Genomic DNA, 18,287 nt, shown 5'->3' with positions numbered 1-18,287 from the left:
TCTCCTCTGGGTCTTCTACTTAGGATCACGCAAGTTCACACACACTTCATTATTCTAAAACACAGCCTCAGTATTGCTATTCTGGCCCATGCAGAGCTTTCCTAAAGTCAGAATCCAACTATGTCACTGATATTGGATTCCCCTTCATGGATTCAAGACGTGGCTCCTAACCGAGCAATCAAATCACAGAAACACTGTAGATGACTTAAGTTTAGATGTTCATTTTCCATAAACAAAACATAAACAAAAACCCTGTAACTTGGGATAGGTTTCAAAATTTGAAATCCATGGGGCTCCTCTGAAGTGACAAGTTCTGGTGTTTTTGTTTTTTGGGTTTTTTTTTTTTCTTCCCTTTTTCTCCAGTGGCAATCTCCAAAGTGTCAGGAAAACTGTATAAGAATCTCTGCCTTTCAGTGGCTTCAGCATGTTTCTGTTGGCATTTCTGGGCCTGTCCCTCAGAGAGTGTGAATCAATCCTCTTGGATTGCACTTGCAGCACACAACATAGCACTGTTGATATTAGAAGTCCTATCGAAAAAGGCCAATGTGCGTTCCAGCTCTCACGTGACAGCCAGCATCCTCTGCTGAAAGCCACGGTAATACCTTGCTCGACAGGCTGGGCTTTTCACAGATCCCCCAGTGGCTCTGGTAGATCAGCGCCGCAGTCTGAGAAAGAATGCATGCTTGCACTCCTTACTGTCCAAGGGATAATATTTGTCATAAAAATCCAAAATGTATTCTTCAGTCTTAAATCCAAATTTTTGGTAGAGCAGCATGGCGGGGTTGCTTGCAGAGACGTGAAGGGTTACATCTTTGCCCATGCAGGTCTGGCAGGGGAGGAGAAAAAATAAAAAAAGCATCACAGCAAGAGAATGAAAAGCCTCTGGGGAAATGCGGAGGTGAAGAGATTCATCAGCTTTGGTATTTAAGTTACTGAGAAAATGTGAGAAAAATCCTAGGCCTCAACACAGACATTATCACACATAGCACCAGCTGAAACATGAAGGCAATACTGCTCTTCCTCAAAGCCTTTGTTTCTGGGAAACACGGACTCTGACAATGAAATCAAAGCTTTGGATTCTCATCTGTAAGCTTCCCATTGTCAATTTCTAAGTAATTGTTAATTAAAAATAATCTCGGTGTACTGCACTAATCTCAAATACTTAGTGACAACAGCCTGAAGAAAAGACAAAACATGCCAAAGGATCAAGTGCTGTGCTCCTTCCCATTAGCAAACAGGGCTGAACTCTCTGGGACTGTGCTATAACACCAGTGCACCTCTGGGCTGTCACACTGGAATTCCTTCACATAACACCCAGCTTCTCTCCCATCCTGCAGGGCATGGCACGCATCTCCTGAGAAGGCAAGAGAATTCAGTTCTGACAGCAATTGGCATTGCTGAAGTTACCATAAAGATCCAAGGTCATACTGGGCACCTTTCTCTCTGATAAACTAATAATATCACAATGTTTCCTGCTTTCCTTTAGTGCTTTAATAGCATCCTATATATGTTGAACATGTGGTAACTTTAAGTAGTAATAGCACTCAAGGAATTCTACACAGCATATCATTCCAAGTGAAAAGTTCTCATCAGGATTTAAGGAAAAGAAAAAAAACAGCAAACTGAAATACTCAGGAACCACCCTGGGGAAAAAGAGGCTGAGATCATCAAGAAGATATACTTTGGCACTCTGGGCCAGATGCATTAGAAAGTAATTTCTGAAAACAAGTCCATCATCAAAGCACTATTTGCTTCAAAGCATTTTTTGTTAGATTATGCTGTTCCCAATAAATCATCCCCAAAATAAGCACATTGATCTTTACCTGCAGAGAATGAAACACTACCCTCCATCCAAACAGTGCACAAAGGTGGCCTTAGCTACAGAGAACAGCCCCTGGTGTCAGCCCATGCTGTCTACCACTGACAAATGTGCAGCAATGCAAAAATAAATCTAACATGAGCCAAACACACAACGGTGATGCCTCATTGCTAGTGAGTCCAATCAGCCTCAGCCCTACTTGGCTCTCCTCAACACGATAAGCTTTTTTACTAGTTCACCTGAAAGTAGAATTAGAATTAATTGGCTGTGATGGGTCCTAAAAATATTTGTGGTGATTTTGCACAGCCGACTTGCAAACACATCCCAGCCAGGAAAGAGTCCAGCTGCCGGATCCCTGCAAACCTCAGCTCACCTCCCATGCCTGTTCCCACTGGGAGTTGACATCTCACATCAGCTGTCCACAGTTCACAGCAATTTAGTTAAATGCTTTAAGGTGGAGATGTTCAGGAAAGGCAAGGGGTGAATTTAAAATAGATTGCCCTGTGTGCTGACACAATCTAACAACCAGTGAGAGGTGGGCACTGCAGAAAGCTTTGTTGGTAGAATTACCCATGGGCGGCCAAGAAGAGCTACTTGCAGTAGAAACTGCTTTTCTGAGGTACAAATGACTGTTTCTACAGATCTGCTAGAACTCATTCTCTCTTTAACCAAATAAACATTAGTGAAAGCAGTTTCAATGGTGAGCTCTTGCTAGTGCAACTAATCTCAACTAAACCAAGTTAAGGAACACTTCACAACAGCAGCTCTGCCAAGAGAGCTCAGGGAGTGCTAAAACTGGGTCCTGAGGAAGTACAGCTGGGCTCTGATAAGGACATCTGTACCCTTACTCAAAATTACGCTGGCTTTCATGCAATTCAAGAAAGTAACGGAATTAAGGACACCTTAATAAGAGCATTCATTCAGTGGTTTCATAAAGCTTACCTACTTTAATTTTTAAGGAGTTGTCCTTAGTTAGCTCAGATTAATTTTCCCAAGTGTCCTTGTGCAACAAAGCCTGGTACAAGCTGGTCTGAACAAATATGAATGAGGTTGCAAACACTTATTCTTTATCTTCGACTCCGCTGGATTTTATCCAACATATTAGAAGTGAAGGAGAACGACTAGGATCAGTTAAGTGATTTAACACAACTGCACTGGTCATGGAATAAGCTTCCAGGTGTAGATAAGAAAAAATGCCATATATACCAACTGCAATATTAGCACTATTTTTCCCTTCCGTTCCCAAATTTACAAGATTGCTGTTATGGGAACTACTGACCACTGGAATAAGCACAGCTAATCCCAAAAGACCCCATCACCTCACTAATTCCGAGGACCTTAGCAACACAGTTAGTCTTCTAAGCACATTTCAGTTTCTGCTTTTCAAGTAACTTCCCCCCATAAATCTTCCTACATGCTGACAATCTGTGCAGCTATATGAGCAAACAAAGGGCAAGGGGAAAGGGGGAACACAGCACTACCTACTCTTGAACATGTGCACACGTACATACCAGGAAGAAGGGAGAACTGGTGCTTTAGTAAAGACATGGGATTCTTTTTTTTTTTATTACCTGGATAAGATGATAAATCATGAAGGTTGCAATTCCAGCTCTTCTCCACTCAGGGTGAACAAACAGAAAAGAGATGTAAGCTTCATTGTATTTCACATCTGGCACCATAAAGCCAAAGGCAATGATAACTTTTTTGTAAAGGACAACAACACTGAAGTCTGGATACTGTAGGCATTCTGACAAATCAATTCCTACAAAAAAAGAAATAAACAGTTGAAAGCACTACAAACCAAATGGAAAGCAGGGCTACACTGTCACACTTGCATGGAAATTTAGATTTTTAAGCCCAGTTACTTGATTTCTTCCTTTTATCCATTTCCAAGCCCTGTGATTGACAGATGTTTCAACCAAACACTTAAACAAGATAAGACTTTTGCCACTGGTAACAATGGACGCAGCAGTTAGAATGCACAAGGGGGAAAAACCTGCTAACCTGTTCTGGAGAAATAAACTAAAGCCAAATTAGCTAAAGGTAAAACTCAAAACCAAAAAAGGAATGGTTTAAAAAAATATTTTAAAAATTAATAACAATCTCAGTACCCAACTAATCTTTCCTTGGTTTGTATCCTGAGCCGTATCAGCAGTCTGTTGGATCCAGTCCTGAACACGTATATGGATTAAGACACTTGCACATATGCAAATATTTTCTGGATCAGGTCCCAGTAAATCTGGGATCCCCTTTGCCTATGGCTCTTGGGGCCACAGTAACATTGAAGGACAAGGGCTTACTTCACCCATCTGTGCCTGCCAGCACCAGGCAGACACACACCGTTACTACCACAACCGGCAAATGCCAAAGGACCTGTCTGCAAGCAAAGGGGATCAACACAGAGTGCACCAGCTGGCTTCTGTGTGGAGTTTGTAACCTTACCCAATCACATGGCTGGTGCAGCCTAAGAGCATCTAGACAGCATGCTAGGGCCAAGCATTTAGCTCACAGCACAGAGAAGTGCTCGGTAATTTGTCTGCGTAGACAGGCCCTACACGAGGTGCAGGATCACACTGTCTATTTCAGCCTCACATAGGCAATCTCAGATATTCCTGTAACGGGGGGTAACAAAACAGCAGAGTACGTTCTGCAGTAATGTTTATCACTCATAATGAGATGTGAGACTTCAGAAAGCACTAGGCTTAAAAAAGTGGGTGAATTATTTTCTTGCTCGAGAGTAAGACGGGTGGAGTAAGACATAGGAGGAATTGATTGGCAATAGGGAGCAGCGTTAATTATCTCAAGGCTGCAATTGACTGTGAAGTGCCTCAGAGCATGTCTGTACAGGAACACTACACTGCCCTGAGTGCTGTGGTGGTGGTGCAGCAGTGCTATACCCGCAGGAAGACGCTTAGCTCAGTACAGTTTACCACTCGTCTGCTCAGGAGATGTTTCCCGTTGGGGCATGAAGGCACAAGATACCATGAGAGACAACAAGGAGGAATCTTGCTTCACTTGAGCTCATTTGAGGTAACTACCCCTCAGCTTGTTTCTGCCTTGAGATAAACAAGAAAAGTTTTGACAGGAAGGACTTAGAGATGTGTAAGAACTGAGGTCTGGACTCACCCCACCTGGGGAAGTGCCTATGACTTAAGAACTCAGTTGGCGAGACAGTGTCACTACTAGAAGGCACTGAGTGCACTGAAGTGCACTAAACACAGTTCAATGACAGTACACCTGATAGGTCAAGTTGACAGCTGGCCTTCATGATCTTGTAAAGTCTTTTCCAATCTAAATGATTCTGTTTCTCTGAACATCACTGCTATGACATCCCCACAGCCGTGCATCCCATCCCCAGCTAATCAGCTGCACCAGCCCAGCGTAAACTAAACCTCTGGTGCCCACACAGACACTGTGCTTTACATCTCCTGCTAAAATAGATCAAGGTGCAATAATATTATAGCCCCAACCTCAGAAAATTTACACCTTGGAAAAGATTTTGAATTTTAGAGACTGGGAGTGTCAGCTTTCTGATTTAATGATGCACAGTCCCTAGTAGGGTGGAACACACCCACGCTCCTTATGTTAAATAAGACAAGGTGAGTCCTGAAAAGCTTGATGAATGTGCAACCCAGCTTGGCCAGAACTTCAAATGCATTATCAAAAGAGGATAGACTATGACAAAAGGGTTCTGTCTCTGTCAGGATTGCCGTATCTTGTGAGCTCCCAACTTGGCATATCTTGCCTTTCACAAGCCATCTTCCCCTGGAATGTACAGTTTGAACAATAAGTAGCACAAAGAGCTCTGATCCTGACTGCAGCTTAGGAGCACAGCTGAACTACAACGTTGAATCATTATCTGCAAATCAAAATGTAAAGCAAACAGTTATTTGGAATAAAGGCGTGGACTGTTTACACTGGGCTTTTCCAAATTACTCTGCAGTGTTGACTTCTAATCAGAAGCTTCACTGCTGTTATTTCACAAGAGTTAGAGGCTACAGTCTAACTGTTGCCCCAACTCCACCCAATAAAGGGCAGCCACTGCCCCAGGGATCTTACAATTAAAGAGATGATACATAAAAATCAATATTCAAATTCTCTCATACATTGCAAATATCAAGCCTTGAAGAAATAAAGAACACAACACTGAAACTTGTAGTAGTGTGATTCCTAGATTTCACTTCAATGAGCATTTGACCTATGGTATAAAATTGTTTACATTCAGCCCACTCCCAAACCTCCACAGCAAAAGGTTCAACTGGTTCCTTTATTTTAGTAACTGACTATTTCTACTGGCATCAATGATGTTACTCAAAATAACCTATTTCTTTAAGTGCTGTGCTAATTAGGGCCTAATTGCCCAGTTCTAAATGATCTCAAAAGACAAAGACACCAAACCCACGTCTCCATCTCAACCACATTCCTATGATGTCAGATAATGGTTTTTTAAGAACTGAGCCAGACACCAACTGAAGAAAAGTTTGGCCCCAGAATGCTTTCTTTTCTGAACAAAACCACTTCCTTCTTAGAAAACCAAGCATCAAAGGAATCTTACCAGGCCAGAAGAATTCGTGGCACATAGAGTTTATAGTAGGGATGTGATTAGGGCGAACGTAGCAGTAATCAATGGGTGCTTCTGGCTCAGCCTTCCAGCTGAGATCATTCCTGTGTGGATACGCCCAGATTTCTGCCAGCAGCTTCAGTTTGGGGGGCTTTGTCTCATAATCACGCCTGCCAATTAACATGAAAAGCAAACACAGAAGGCAAGTGAGGAACAATGCCACTGCAGTCCATAAAATATTTTCTGACATGCTCTACTTGGAACAAAAGAACAGTCTTCCATTCATGTGGGAACACAGCATATTGCTCAGCAATAGCACTGTTGTGTCAGAGATCAGAACACCTCGATCCAAAGCACATTGAGGCAGACTTTATGGCAGCACCAAGGATATTATGGGTCTGACCCAAGAGCAGGCACAACTTGCACCTAAGAACCATGGTTCCTCCTCTGCCCTGCCCCCTCTTCCCTTGGAGACTCCCCTTTCTAATGCCAGTTTAATTATTCAGCTAAACAAAACTATCTTTCCAAAGTTACCACAGGATACTGAATTGTACAGCAATGAGCGAGGATGGCTGCCCAGAAGAAAAGCACCCTCTCCCTCAAGAACACCTCTTGCTCAGAGGCCACAAAAGGTAGGCTGTTGTTTCCAGAGTGAAGAGCAAATTCAACCTCTGGCCACCTGTACCTGATGTACGGTTTCAGGACACGAGACGTGTAAGGACTGACAATGCTGTGGTCTGGAAGCAGGTCTTCTGACCCTACCAGTCGATACAGGAACTTTGTTGTCTGCTGTCGATATCCCTTCATGGCAGGCAGCACTGTCTGCACATACAAAAAAAATTCAGAACATTTCAGGAAAACTAGTCAATGACTTAACACAAGGGAATCATAATAACAGAAAGAAAAAGGGCCTCTCATTACAACAGGATGATCTGGCCCCCAGGATGACCGTCCCACCTCAGAGGAACTGCAAATGCACTCACAGATTCAGCAGCTGTAGCTCGAGCTGCACTTACTGCACAGCGAAGCACTCCAGGTAACCTCTTTCCTACATGGCATGAAAGAATAGTTGGGTACCACCATGGTTTATTGGGCAGGACTGGAGTACAAATACACAGAAATCTGTGGTACTTATACTGACAGACAGTTGTGCTGACTGAGCATTTCCTGAGGAAAAAAATTGGAGCTTGTGAAATAATCAGCGAGTACACAGCTCCAAGTCATAGTAAGCCTTGTTCACATACATCTTTCAACTTCTCAGGCCAGATATTCTAAAGGTGATGCTGCTGCTTGCAGCAAAAACTCTAAAACAACCAGAGTCAAAGGATCGCTTAGATTTAACGACACTCACTTGGTATCTGTCCAAGATCCTGAAGTCTTGACTCGTAGTTCTGTAGGTTGCTTGCCCTACTGGGGACCTGGAAACACCTTCTTTGGCTCCATAAATCCCATCAACCAAGAGCAGTGCAGCATTCACGACCTGGTCCAAGTCAAAAAGCGGTAGCCCCCTTTCCCTCTTGGCTTGCCTGACTATCAGCTTGCGCCTCAGCCTCCGGGCCTCTGGGGTCATGCTCAGGGCATTGGGACAGGCTTCCAGTCTCTTCAGCAGCAGCTTCTCCTCATAGATGCTAACAGAGGTATGCTTGGGAGCTCTGGGCTTGGCATCCTTCTCCAGCTGTGGTTTCCTCTTGTCTCTTCCCCTCAACTGCAGAGGCATGTTTGACTCTTCAGGATCTTCACTGTCACCTTCCATCCTTTCTGTTTTTTCTTCTTCACTCTCCACTTCTTGCTTGATCTGCTCAGCTGTCTTCACTTTTTTTCTACTTGCTATCATGGTCCCAGCACCAGCAGTCCCACTTGGGGGAGGCACATACTCTATTCCCGGGTCTATGACTCCATCTCCTTCCATCTCCTCATCATCTGCTCAAAACATCATAATAATCCAGGAAGAAAAACGTGAACATACAAGTCCCATTGCAAAAGGGGCTCTTGCAGAACTTTTCTGCTAAGGAACAATACTGTAGGATACCCAACAGACTCAATTTTCTGTATACTTCTAGGCCTCCAGATTTGGGACAGAGAATGCATTAAGGAGTCCAATTTCGGGACACAGAATTGATCCTTTTAAGATACCTCGCAATTTGGCATCCAAAAACATCACACACACTGAGCTGTAAAGCTCAAATATTAAGTTGCTGAAAATTCCTGAACACAATCAAATGGTGAACTGATGAGCTCTATCTTCAGCTAGCATACCCTGGAGAAGCTTTGTTTAAAGTGATGTAACAATTACAAGTCACAAACGAACAGCATTTGTTGCTCTGCAGAATGTGATTCAATGAGTCATGAGGGAATCACCTGAAGTTGATCCAGGAGAGGTTGAGGTTGGATATAAGGAAAAATTTCTTCTCCAAAAGAGTGGTCAAGCACTAGAACTGGCTGCCAAGGCAGGTGATGGAGTCACCGTCCTTGGAGGTGTTTGAGAAACATTTAGTGTTGTACTAAGGGACATGATTTAGTGGGAAAATATTGGTGGTAGGTGGATGGTTGGACTAGATAATCTTGGAGGCCTTTTCCAAGCTTGGTGATTCTATGATTCTATGACTACCTTCCTTCCAACAATAAGTGATTTACTCTCTATCTTCCAGATTAGAATGAGGTCTGGCTCCCCAAGGAACTGCCAGCATTCGCTATGTATCACTAGTCTGCAACCATCTTAACTTTAAAAAATCCTGCAGCTTTGAGAGCTCCTTTTTTTAATGCCTCCTTCTTGACAACTATGTGCAGCTTATTATTAAGAAAAAAATACAGCAGCTCTTACCATGAAACAGGGCCTGTGGTGGCATGACATCAGGGATGAGATCTGCTTCTGAGAGAAGGCTAGGAGTAGCTGAATGTGAGGCTGGCGTGCCAGGAGCAGAGAAGTCCAGAGATGGGGAAGGAGAAGGGCTTGTCAGAGGAGTGCGATCTGAAGAGCTCAAAGAAGAAAAGTCAATCACCTCTCCTTTCTCAAGGACAATATCGGGACGACGGCCTCGACTGGAGAATTTAACAGGAGTGGAGGAAGTGCTACGGTCCAGGAAGCCGGCTGCCTCCTTCTGGGCTCTCCGAATATCCTTGGCTTCCTGAGTGCGAGACCTCTTCTCCTTCAGCTCCATGGCCGATTCAACTGGATTGCGGCTTACCCGTTTCCTGAGACCTTCCACAGTAATGATGGGATCCAGAGGTGGCTTTGAAGCTGCTGAAGAAGTAGCTTGCTTATTCTAACATATACTTAGCTCCTGCAGTCACTGTATACGTACTATATAGTGATAAGAACACACTGCCTTGAAACTTGAGAGGATCTATTTTCAAGATATACAAGAAATTTACTTCAAGGCATGTAGCAAAGTCAATGCGTCATTAAAACCTCACTTAAACCCTGTTCTTGCTCCTCTACACTGAAGGGAATTTGCATTTAGTGTGAACAAAATGAAAACAAAATAAAACACTCCCTAGGGTAAAGAAGAACAGAAGAATCACAGATTTCAGTTGCAAAGAAAAAAAACACCACCAAAAAAGCCCACACAGATCTCAAAAGCCTTTAAATGAGTTAGCACACTGCAAAAAGGAAACAAAATATAAAAGGCTTTTCTTTTAAGCAAACTTTTGTCATGTTTTCCAGCTCTGTCAGCTCTGGCCCAGCTAGGAATCTATATCCCATCTGGGAAACAGTTACCTTTCGCCTTTAGTGTGGATGCAGACAACTTTTCCCCTTCAGGTTTCATTGTTGGGGGTTTATTATGAACCAGTTTCCACCACCCTGGTTCTCCAAATTCCTGGGCTCCTGAGCGGAAATACAAGGGGCTCCCCACAGAGAGACAGCCAGCAACTGTGCTCCACCATGTCGAGGTCTTTTTCCTACAGTGGGAGATATGGAAACAAGCGTTAGGTCCCTACTCACCAGCTCTGCCTTCACCCCTAAGCCTCCCCACTGCTCAGAGATGGTAAGGGCAGAGGGCTTCAGGCGCTGACTGACACAGCGGGATTACGTACTCTCTCAATTCCAGTCCTCCAGCAGAGAAAGGATTAAAGAATTTCTTCTCAGAAAAAGGACAACCTACAATCAACAGGCTCTGACAAAGTGCTGCATACCTACGTTCCATAAACGCCAGACAAATTGAGCACAGCGAGATGTTATTTTTCTTCTTGTGACAGTGAGTTGCGATACACGTATCTGATGGAGGACAGGCTAATTCTGCCACTAGCACCCCTGCAGTGCCCTTTAAACCTGGGAGATTAACATCAAAAGTCCCAGTTCAGAGTCTGGAGTGACTAGATCTGGCAAGTATGAACACCACAGTGGCTCCTGAACTGTCACACATATGGTTTAGCTGTCCCTGCTCCACCAGAGGCTAATCCAGGCAAAGAAGGGAACCAACAGACTCAAGCCAGTACTCTTTCATCTGAAATCAATCGGAGCAGGGACTACCTCGCCTATAAGGAGGCAGCAGCAAACACTGAGAAGCAAGACTCCCTGAGAGAGAGACAACTGGCCATCAGCTGCCCTCCTGCCAGGGTCCTGTTGGTTTCCAGAGGGGACAAACATTGTTGGGTACAGAGCAAGGAGGCACAGGCATGCAATGAAAGCAAACAACAAATCTGGATAGGGAGAAAGGCCAGATCTCACAACAGAGAAATCCTTGAAGCCAGGAGGAAGTCTGTGAAACCAATAAATACACAACTTCATAGGCTTGCTCAACTCCTATCCTGCCTCCATAGCACATGCATTAACAGTGACATTTGATTTTGACAGTGACAGTATGCTTAGAAAATAACACAACATTCACTTATGCAAGGCACAAGACACTGTCACAAGTTACCATGTATGAGAAGGGTTCTCATTCTAACAGCTTCCTCTTCAGTACACACTGAGTGAGAAAGAATTTACCGTACTGTGCAATACCTATTAAGAGCTATTTTATTAAGATCCAAAACAAACTAGAAGACAAAGCCCAGCTTCCCTTTGTCGTGAACTTGATCATACAAACTTTGGAGCTGAGGAACAAAGTACTTTGCTGAAGCTCTTTCTTTCAAGTCCAGACAGATGACACCAGGATTAGCCCATCCGCTGTGAAAATTTAGTCAGACTGAAAAGCTTTGTGGGTTCATACAGTATTTAAATGAAGAAATAACTCCAAAACATATGCAGCTACACGGCTACATTTTTTATTTTGCTTTTTTTCCCCTTCACATTGAGAAATGCTTATTTTTTCCTCAAGATTGCCCCTCATGCCTATATTCAGGTTCTTAGTACTAAATACTTCAATTTTCTGGCTAGCTAGACTCAACAGAGACATCCCCTAACTAACCAGGGCTCACGTTGCCACCTGTATACCAGCTTTTAATTCATTCAGCTCACCAAGCAAAGCTTCCAGGACACAGCGTATCTTTACCTGTTTCCTAATAAGAAAGTCCAGTGTTTCTCAATAAAAGCACAAATATCTTCTTTCCATCTGAAGTACCCCTGACGGCCAGTTCCTTCCAGAGACAGATTGTACATTGCCAGCATGACAACCTGGAACAGAAAGCAGTGGAAACCAGTGCACCTTTTCTGCTTCTCCTGGTGAGCTGCCACCCAACTGTGTGACGCTATGCGCACAAATCTTTGCAGCCTCATAGATATCTTATTTTGCAATATCTCTCAGGCAATTTCTGCAATCTATCTTTCATGCTGCCTTTTCTCATCTCTCTATTGTTAGATGAACATTCTTCTGTCCTTTCCCCCCCCCCAGAGATTTCACCACCCTAGGGGAATAAAAGCTGCTTAATTACGCAGGTTTATGAAGAAACACAAACTTCTGCAGTGGGATAAATCGGTCATATGGCAACTGGGATCTGAATGCAGTGTGCAAGTCTTTTTCAAAAGACAAAAAGAATTGTGACAAGCAATCCCACTACCTTATTCATCAGAAACATAGTAATCAGAGTCTTCCCAGATATTCACTGTTGCATATTAAACTGAACACAGGCTAAACTATGTAAACCTGCTGCCACTAAATCAAATACTAGATCAGGTTGCCCAGGCCACACCTACAAGGACAAGGCATCCACATCATCTCTGGGCAGTCTGTTCCAGCACCTCACCAAACTCTCAGGAAAAAACCTCCCCCTGACATCTAATCTAAACCTCCCCTCCTTCAGTTTAAAACCACTCCCCCTTTTCCTATCACTATCTACCCATGTAAAGTTGATTTCCAACACATTTATCAACTCCCTTCAAATGCTGGAAGGCCACAATGAGGTCTCTTCTCCGCTTTCTCTTCTCCAAATTGAACGAGTTCAGTTCCTTCACCCAGTCTCCATAGGAAAGGTGCTCCAGCCCTCTGAGCATCTTCGTGGCCCTCCTCTCGAGAGGAGAAGGCTCCAAAAGCTGCACTTCTTTCCCATGTTGGGGCCACAGAACTCCAGATGGGGCCTCACAAGGGCACAATAGATGGGGACAGTCGCCTCCCATTCTCTGCCTAGGGACACAGCTGGCAACACTGACTTTTTCACCCTGCAGCCCTACACAGGACGCCAGCAGAAAGCACTGCAGAAGTTACACCTGATGTTTGAAATGATCTGTTATGAGACAGCACACGACTTCTGTCACAAAGAGCAGAAAGATATCTTGTATACACCTCCCAGTGCTCAGCATTTGGAATCACTTAATGCTGAGCAGTAGCTACCACTTGATCAAATCCATTTATGCAAAAGCAACTGGCACTTCCTGTGTGCCCCTCAAAGTAAATCTGCACCCTACTGGAAGCAAGACATGCATCACCCTATCCACACAGTGGTTGCTGTCTAATGCAGAATACTTTGACTGCTCAGGTGTGTAAGTGACTGAACTTGCAGAATCCAGCAAGAACTGTTAGTAAGCAAGCAGCCAAGTTAGAGCTTTGCATTCAGGGAACTGGCAAGCTGTCTGTTTGTGTGCTGCCACCTCACTAGTTTTATATTTGCTTGTATATACAAAAAACTGTTCATGCCTAGAAGCCAAGTTGCATTTTGCTTTTCCAAATTTGCCTGAAGCCATGAAATTCACGTGCAACATGAGTGAGGAGGGAAAAAGAGGAGGAATGTGGTTTGTGTGATTATCTTGCAACTTACTTGCCAAATACTCAAATTCTAATCTGCAGGCAATCCTCTACTAATTAATTTCTGCAGTTCACTCATATGTTTGTCATCTGTACCCAATCCTCCTTTTCTAGGTAATACATACATAACAAACAACAATTCTCTGAAGTGCTGTGGTCGTTCTCCTGGCACAGACATTGTACTTACTTGTTGCCAAGTTAATCTCAGCCGCTCAAATTGTTCTTTCCCATCTTCTGAGCAATCTGAGCAAGTAAATCTGAAAAAGTTATCTCCTTTGAGATAGCTGAGCTGTTCTCTCAGTTGACCTAAAATCAATAGGCAAAAGATCACACTTTCAGTCCTTCCATACAAAGAAAAGCTGCAAAAAAGATCTGGATTCCCTACAACATCAGGCAGAAAAGCACTTTTGCCTTTTCCTAGAGTCCAAAGACCCAAGCAGTACCCAACAAGTGCTGGCACAAGCTGTAATGTAAGGTATGGGTTCATTTTACAGTTGCAGCAGCCAGCAGTGACTATCAAAAAAGCACAGGCGTTAGAAAGTCTCATTCTACTTCGCAGCTGAACACAGCCAAAGGATTTCCTCCACATTTTTCATTAGTTTTTGCTTCCCAAGAATAATCTATATATTGCAATAAATAGCCATTTTCCCCATTCTACTTGATAACAAATAACAAAAAAACAGCTGATCTGCTAACCCTTCAAGAAGTTTGAATAAATGTCATCTACTGGGGTAGAGACAAATATAAAGTAGCACGCATAAAAAGCTGAATGTTCTAATTCTGTTTCAACAGCAAACAATGGACAAAAAATCAGGATCCCTAAACTCAACAGAGATGAAAGAAAGCAAAATCAGAAGAGAGGGAAACAGAGGATTACGGCACTTCTGAAATACACAGGAAAGGTCTGCCTCTAAAAGTGTTCCACCTCTTTCATTACTGCTCTGGGGATTTGTTCCACAGCAACAAGAGGAACATCTATCTTTGTAAAACAGAGCAAACTGAGTGTTAAATTGAGTGCCCTGAGATCTCATGCTACCTTTAACTCTATTCCTTTTTATTATTATTATTAATACATTTCAAGCTAATATGTCCCACTGTCTGCACAGCATCCTTTTAACAGTACTATGCTGGCTCCACCACATTACTAGCAATGCTTACACCATGCCTTGAGGGATTTCTACACTAGATTCGTGGCAAGTTCTAGGATGGTAATAAGGGCAGCTCTGATACAGCTGTGAAATAGGTGTCACAATGAAGAGTTCCATAATGCTAAACACAGAAATAATAAAAACACAACAACTAGATAACAAAACAACAACAAAAAACAGTGCTTAGCAATACCTAGGTTTTGGATCTAATAATAGAACCAACTGCTTAGAATTCCTAATGTAAAGCCTGCTATTTTGGTAGCAGCATACACCTTATGTCAAGCAGCAACAGCAAAGGGATCTAGTTATCTAGCTTGCTCCAAGCACCCCCCAAAGCTAGACACACTTCTGCAAAAGCTAAATTGAATTCACATTATCAGAAAATCATTAGTGCTGAGATTTATCCATATGCTGCACATATGCAGCAAGCTAACTAGGGAAGAAAACAATAAAAAAGAGAAGTGGCTGCACATCCAAGGGGTTCCTCCACAGACCTTTGCAGAAAGAGTTCTTTATTTGAGAGGACTGAGAGGACAACTCACTTGGCCAAAGTCCCTTGGCATGCCAGTGACAGGCCTCAGGACAGCATGTGCATTTCTGATGTCCTATCCTTGTTTGGCAGTAATTAGAGCAGACAGCCCCCCTTCTTGCAGGGAACACCAGCTAACGACACCCACACAGCTCATGGGCTGAGGTGCCCAACACACAGAACAAGCAGCATGAGGCAGCTGGGCTCTGTGCTACACCTAGACAGCACTTTCACCCCATCCCTGGAACACAGCTAACCGAAAGTCACACAGAGCATACAGGACAGCACAGACACCTTGTAAATCACAACCCTGGTGATGCCAATTGCACGTGGGAAAGGCTACAAGAAACAGCAAAGCCAGCCCTCTTACTTGCTGGAATCCACTTCTGGCACTTCTCGCAGTAGTAGGACATCTCCTCCATCCAGGACGCATCACCTTCATCACTGTTCAGTGAGTCCCCACTCTGGTCATGGGATAAATCCACCGAGGCCTGGTCCTCAGACTCTACAATCAGGAGGGTTTCCCCTTCCACCTCACCCTCCTCCAAGCCCTCCGAAGTCGAAGTCCTTGTGGCTTCATCGTCATGGCGGCTCAGCAGCCCGCTCATGTGGACGTTATTAGCCATCCTTCATGGCCTACAGCAGGATGGGGTTTGCATGACAAGGAGCCCGTCCTCCCCGCATTCACAAGTCCATCCACACTGGATGTGCCAAGTCTCCACAAGTACTGGTGATGGAAGAAATATTTTGTGTGTGCCCTATGGCTTTTGGTACAGGAATACAACGTGTCTGAAAGAAACAGTCTTCCACAGCTGATCTTTGTTTACTGAAATACTTGAAAGTACTTAGAATGCAATCATCCCAAGTGCCTTGAATCAAACCCCTGACAAGTCAGGTCCCACCTAGGACTGCTGGGATCCCTTTTCCATGAGCATCTTCTCTCTTTCTTCTGTAAGCTGCTTTGTCAAAGCAATCTGCTCTTCCAGTAGGCGAATGTTTTCCCTTTTCTGATTTTGTCGCTCCAGATCTCTGAGGACACCACTGTGCAGCCTCTGAAAGCACAAGGGACAGGGTTTATCACAGCCTGTTCGATCGTGAACTTGACCAACCCCATCTGGGCTCCAGTCCATCTTGCAGGGCTGCTCACCGTGCCATACTGCCTCTGCAAACCTCCTACAGCCGTAATGCCCTGCGGTGCACTGGTAGCTCCCACACCATGCAGGATGGACACAACCTGTAACAGTCGGGTATCTCTGCCCAAAGCCTCTACCCAAAGCCAAGCAATTTCTCCAAGAGTGCTATTCTGCTTGGAGACAATTTGGAGGCAAAATAAATTTAAGGAAAAACCACCATTTTATCTTGATTTGCTTATGTCTCACTCTTTATTTTTTTTAATTATTATTTAAAAAAATAAAGCTAGTAAACTCTCACTGTAAGGCTGGCTGAAGATCCACAGCCTGCTTACGCCAAGCTCTTGAAACAGCAGGGCACTTCATTTGCAGGCTGTACTCTTATCCAGAACATTTGTTATACATGAGACACACGGCACTGATGAGCAGTTTGCACACTGACAGCTAAGTCACCAAGCAGATGTAAACAGCCTTAAGAAGATTGCAGTTACTCTATTGTTTCCTACTTACGCTTTTCTGTCTCTGCTACCCATAATCACAGAACGGTTTGTGTTGAAAGGGACCTTTAAGACCACCTCGTTCCAACCCCTGCTATGAGCAGGGACATCTCTCCCTAGACCAGGCTGCTCACAGCCCCATCAGCCTGGCCTGGAATGCCTGCAGGGAGAGGCATCCGCAGCCTCTGGGCAACCTGTGCCGCTATCTGGGAAGGCACCCGGCAGGTTTTTGCCGGGCACCTCTTGAAGCCGTGAGTGAGAAGTGCATTTTGGGAGAGAGAAGCTCACAGCAGCGGCCTCATCAGGTGCCCCAACCAAAGGCACCTACCATCGGTTAGCAAACGAAGCAACAACTACAGCACACAGAAGGCGCAAAGGGCTGCGAGCCCCATCCTGACAGCGGTAGAAATACGCGAACGGACGAGAGGGCATCACACCGCTCCGGGCCAGCCGGCCGGCCTGCCTCCCCGCTCCCGCTCACCTCACGCTCCCGCCGCTGCTGGACGTGCACGGCCGCGATGGTGGTGGCGGAGAGGAGCGCGGTGACGACCAGCACCGCCCGAGAGCTCCTCGACATCGCCGGGCACGCGCACAGCCAACAGCCGTTAGCAGCGCCCGCCACAACCGCCTGCCCGCCGCGGGGGAAAGGCGGGACCGGGGGAAGGGGGGGTGAAACGAGCCCGCCCTGCCGAGCGCCGAGCGCGTCGAACCGCCGCCGCCAGCCCTGAGTAGCGGAGGGCCGAGAAGATCAATGGCATCCTTGCTTGTATCGGCAACAGTACAGCCAGCAGCAGCAGGGAGGGCATCGTCCCTCTGTACTCAGATCTGGTGAGGCTGTGCCTCGAGTGCTGTGTTCTGTGCTGGGCCCCTCGCTACAGGAAAGACACTGAAGTCCTGGAGTGTGTCCACAGAAGGGCAATAAAGCTGTGAGGGATCTGGAGCACGAGCCTTAGGGGGAGCAGCTGAGGGAGCTGGGGTGGTTCAGTCTGGAGGAGAGGAGGCTCAGGGGAGACCTTATTGCTCTTACAACTGCCTGAAAAAAGGGTGTGCTGAAGAGGAAGTTGGCCTCTTCTCTCAGGTAACAGCAATAGGATGAGAAGGAATGGCGTCAAGTTGCACCAGGGAAAGTTCAGGTTCAGTATAGGAAATACGAGTGGTGAGGCATAGGCACAGGCTGCCCAGGGAGGTGGTGGATGGAGTCACCATCCCTGGAGGTGTTTGAGGAAAGGGTAGATGTGGTACTGAGGGACATGCTTTAATGGGCAATATTGGTGGGAGGTGGATGGTTGGAGCTTAATTCTTTTATGATTCTATGATCACAGGAGGGTTGTGGTCAATGGCTTTATGCCCAGGTAAAGGCTGGAGATGAGTGGTGTCCCCCAGGAGTCTGTTTTGGGACCTGTGCTCTTCAGCATCTTTAACAGTGAGCTCTAAACTAAAAGAGAGGAGATTTAGATTCCATATTAGGGGGAAATTCTTTAC

The 18,287-nt window shown here is 44.9% G+C and overlaps 2 protein-coding genes across 3 annotated transcripts; both read right to left on the bottom strand.

Moving 5' to 3' along the window:
* Positions 1-201: 201 nt before the first annotated feature.
* KAT14 (lysine acetyltransferase 14) lies at positions 202-15,804 on the bottom strand. Of its 2 annotated transcripts, none has more exons than XM_042894815.1 (10): positions 15,549-15,804; positions 13,689-13,807; positions 11,816-11,937; positions 10,099-10,280; positions 9,202-9,621; positions 7,732-8,300; positions 7,066-7,202; positions 6,375-6,550; positions 3,391-3,581; positions 202-826 (listed from the first exon to the last, which is right to left on the bottom strand). In XM_042894815.1, the coding sequence occupies exons 1-10, from the start codon at positions 15,802-15,804 to the stop codon at positions 653-655; spliced, it is 2,346 nt and encodes a 781-aa protein (XP_042750749.1). In that variant the 3' UTR covers positions 202-652. The 2 variants fall into 2 exon arrangements, with proteins under 2 accessions (XP_042750749.1, XP_042750756.1); XM_042894822.1 differs by having other exon boundaries at positions 9,202-9,618.
* A 272-nt stretch (positions 15,805-16,076) lies between these two features.
* On the bottom strand, positions 16,077-17,431 carry LOC122193944 (protein PET117 homolog, mitochondrial). The gene is made up of 2 exons (XM_042894856.1): positions 17,287-17,431; positions 16,077-16,230 (listed from the first exon to the last, which is right to left on the bottom strand). Exons 1-2 carry the CDS (start codon positions 17,380-17,382, stop codon positions 16,081-16,083), a joined length of 246 nt encoding a protein of 81 aa, XP_042750790.1. The 5' UTR covers positions 17,383-17,431; the 3' UTR covers positions 16,077-16,080.
* Between the last annotated feature and the right edge of the window lie 856 nt (positions 17,432-18,287).

The sequence above is a fragment of the Lagopus leucura genome, unplaced genomic scaffold, assembly GCF_019238085.1.
Source record: "Lagopus leucura isolate 7727_CA_CO unplaced genomic scaffold, USGS_WTPT01 Super-Scaffold_73, whole genome shotgun sequence".
Lineage (NCBI taxonomy): Eukaryota > Metazoa > Chordata > Aves > Galliformes > Phasianidae > Lagopus > Lagopus leucura.
This window is presented reverse-complemented; position numbering and strand designations above follow the sequence as displayed.

Coding starts and splice junctions, on each gene's coding strand:
- KAT14 (XM_042894815.1), bottom strand. CDS start 15,804: ATGGCTAATAACGTCCACATGAGCGGGCTGCTGAGCCGCCATGACGAT. Junction 6,551..7,065: donor GTCCTGAAACCGTACATCAG/GTACAGGTGGCC, acceptor GTTAATTGGCAG/GCGTGATTATGAGACAAAGC. Junction 3,582..6,374: donor CCACGAATTCTTCTGGCCTG/GTAAGATTCCTT, acceptor CTTTTTTTGTAG/GAATTGATTTGTCAGAATGC.
- LOC122193944 (XM_042894856.1), bottom strand. CDS start 17,382: ATGTCGAGGAGCTCTCGGGCGGTGCTGGTCGTCACCGCGCTCCTCTCC. Junction 16,231..17,286: donor AGCAGCGGCGGGAGCGTGAG/GTGAGCGGGAGC, acceptor TTGTGCTTTCAG/AGGCTGCACAGTGGTGTCCT.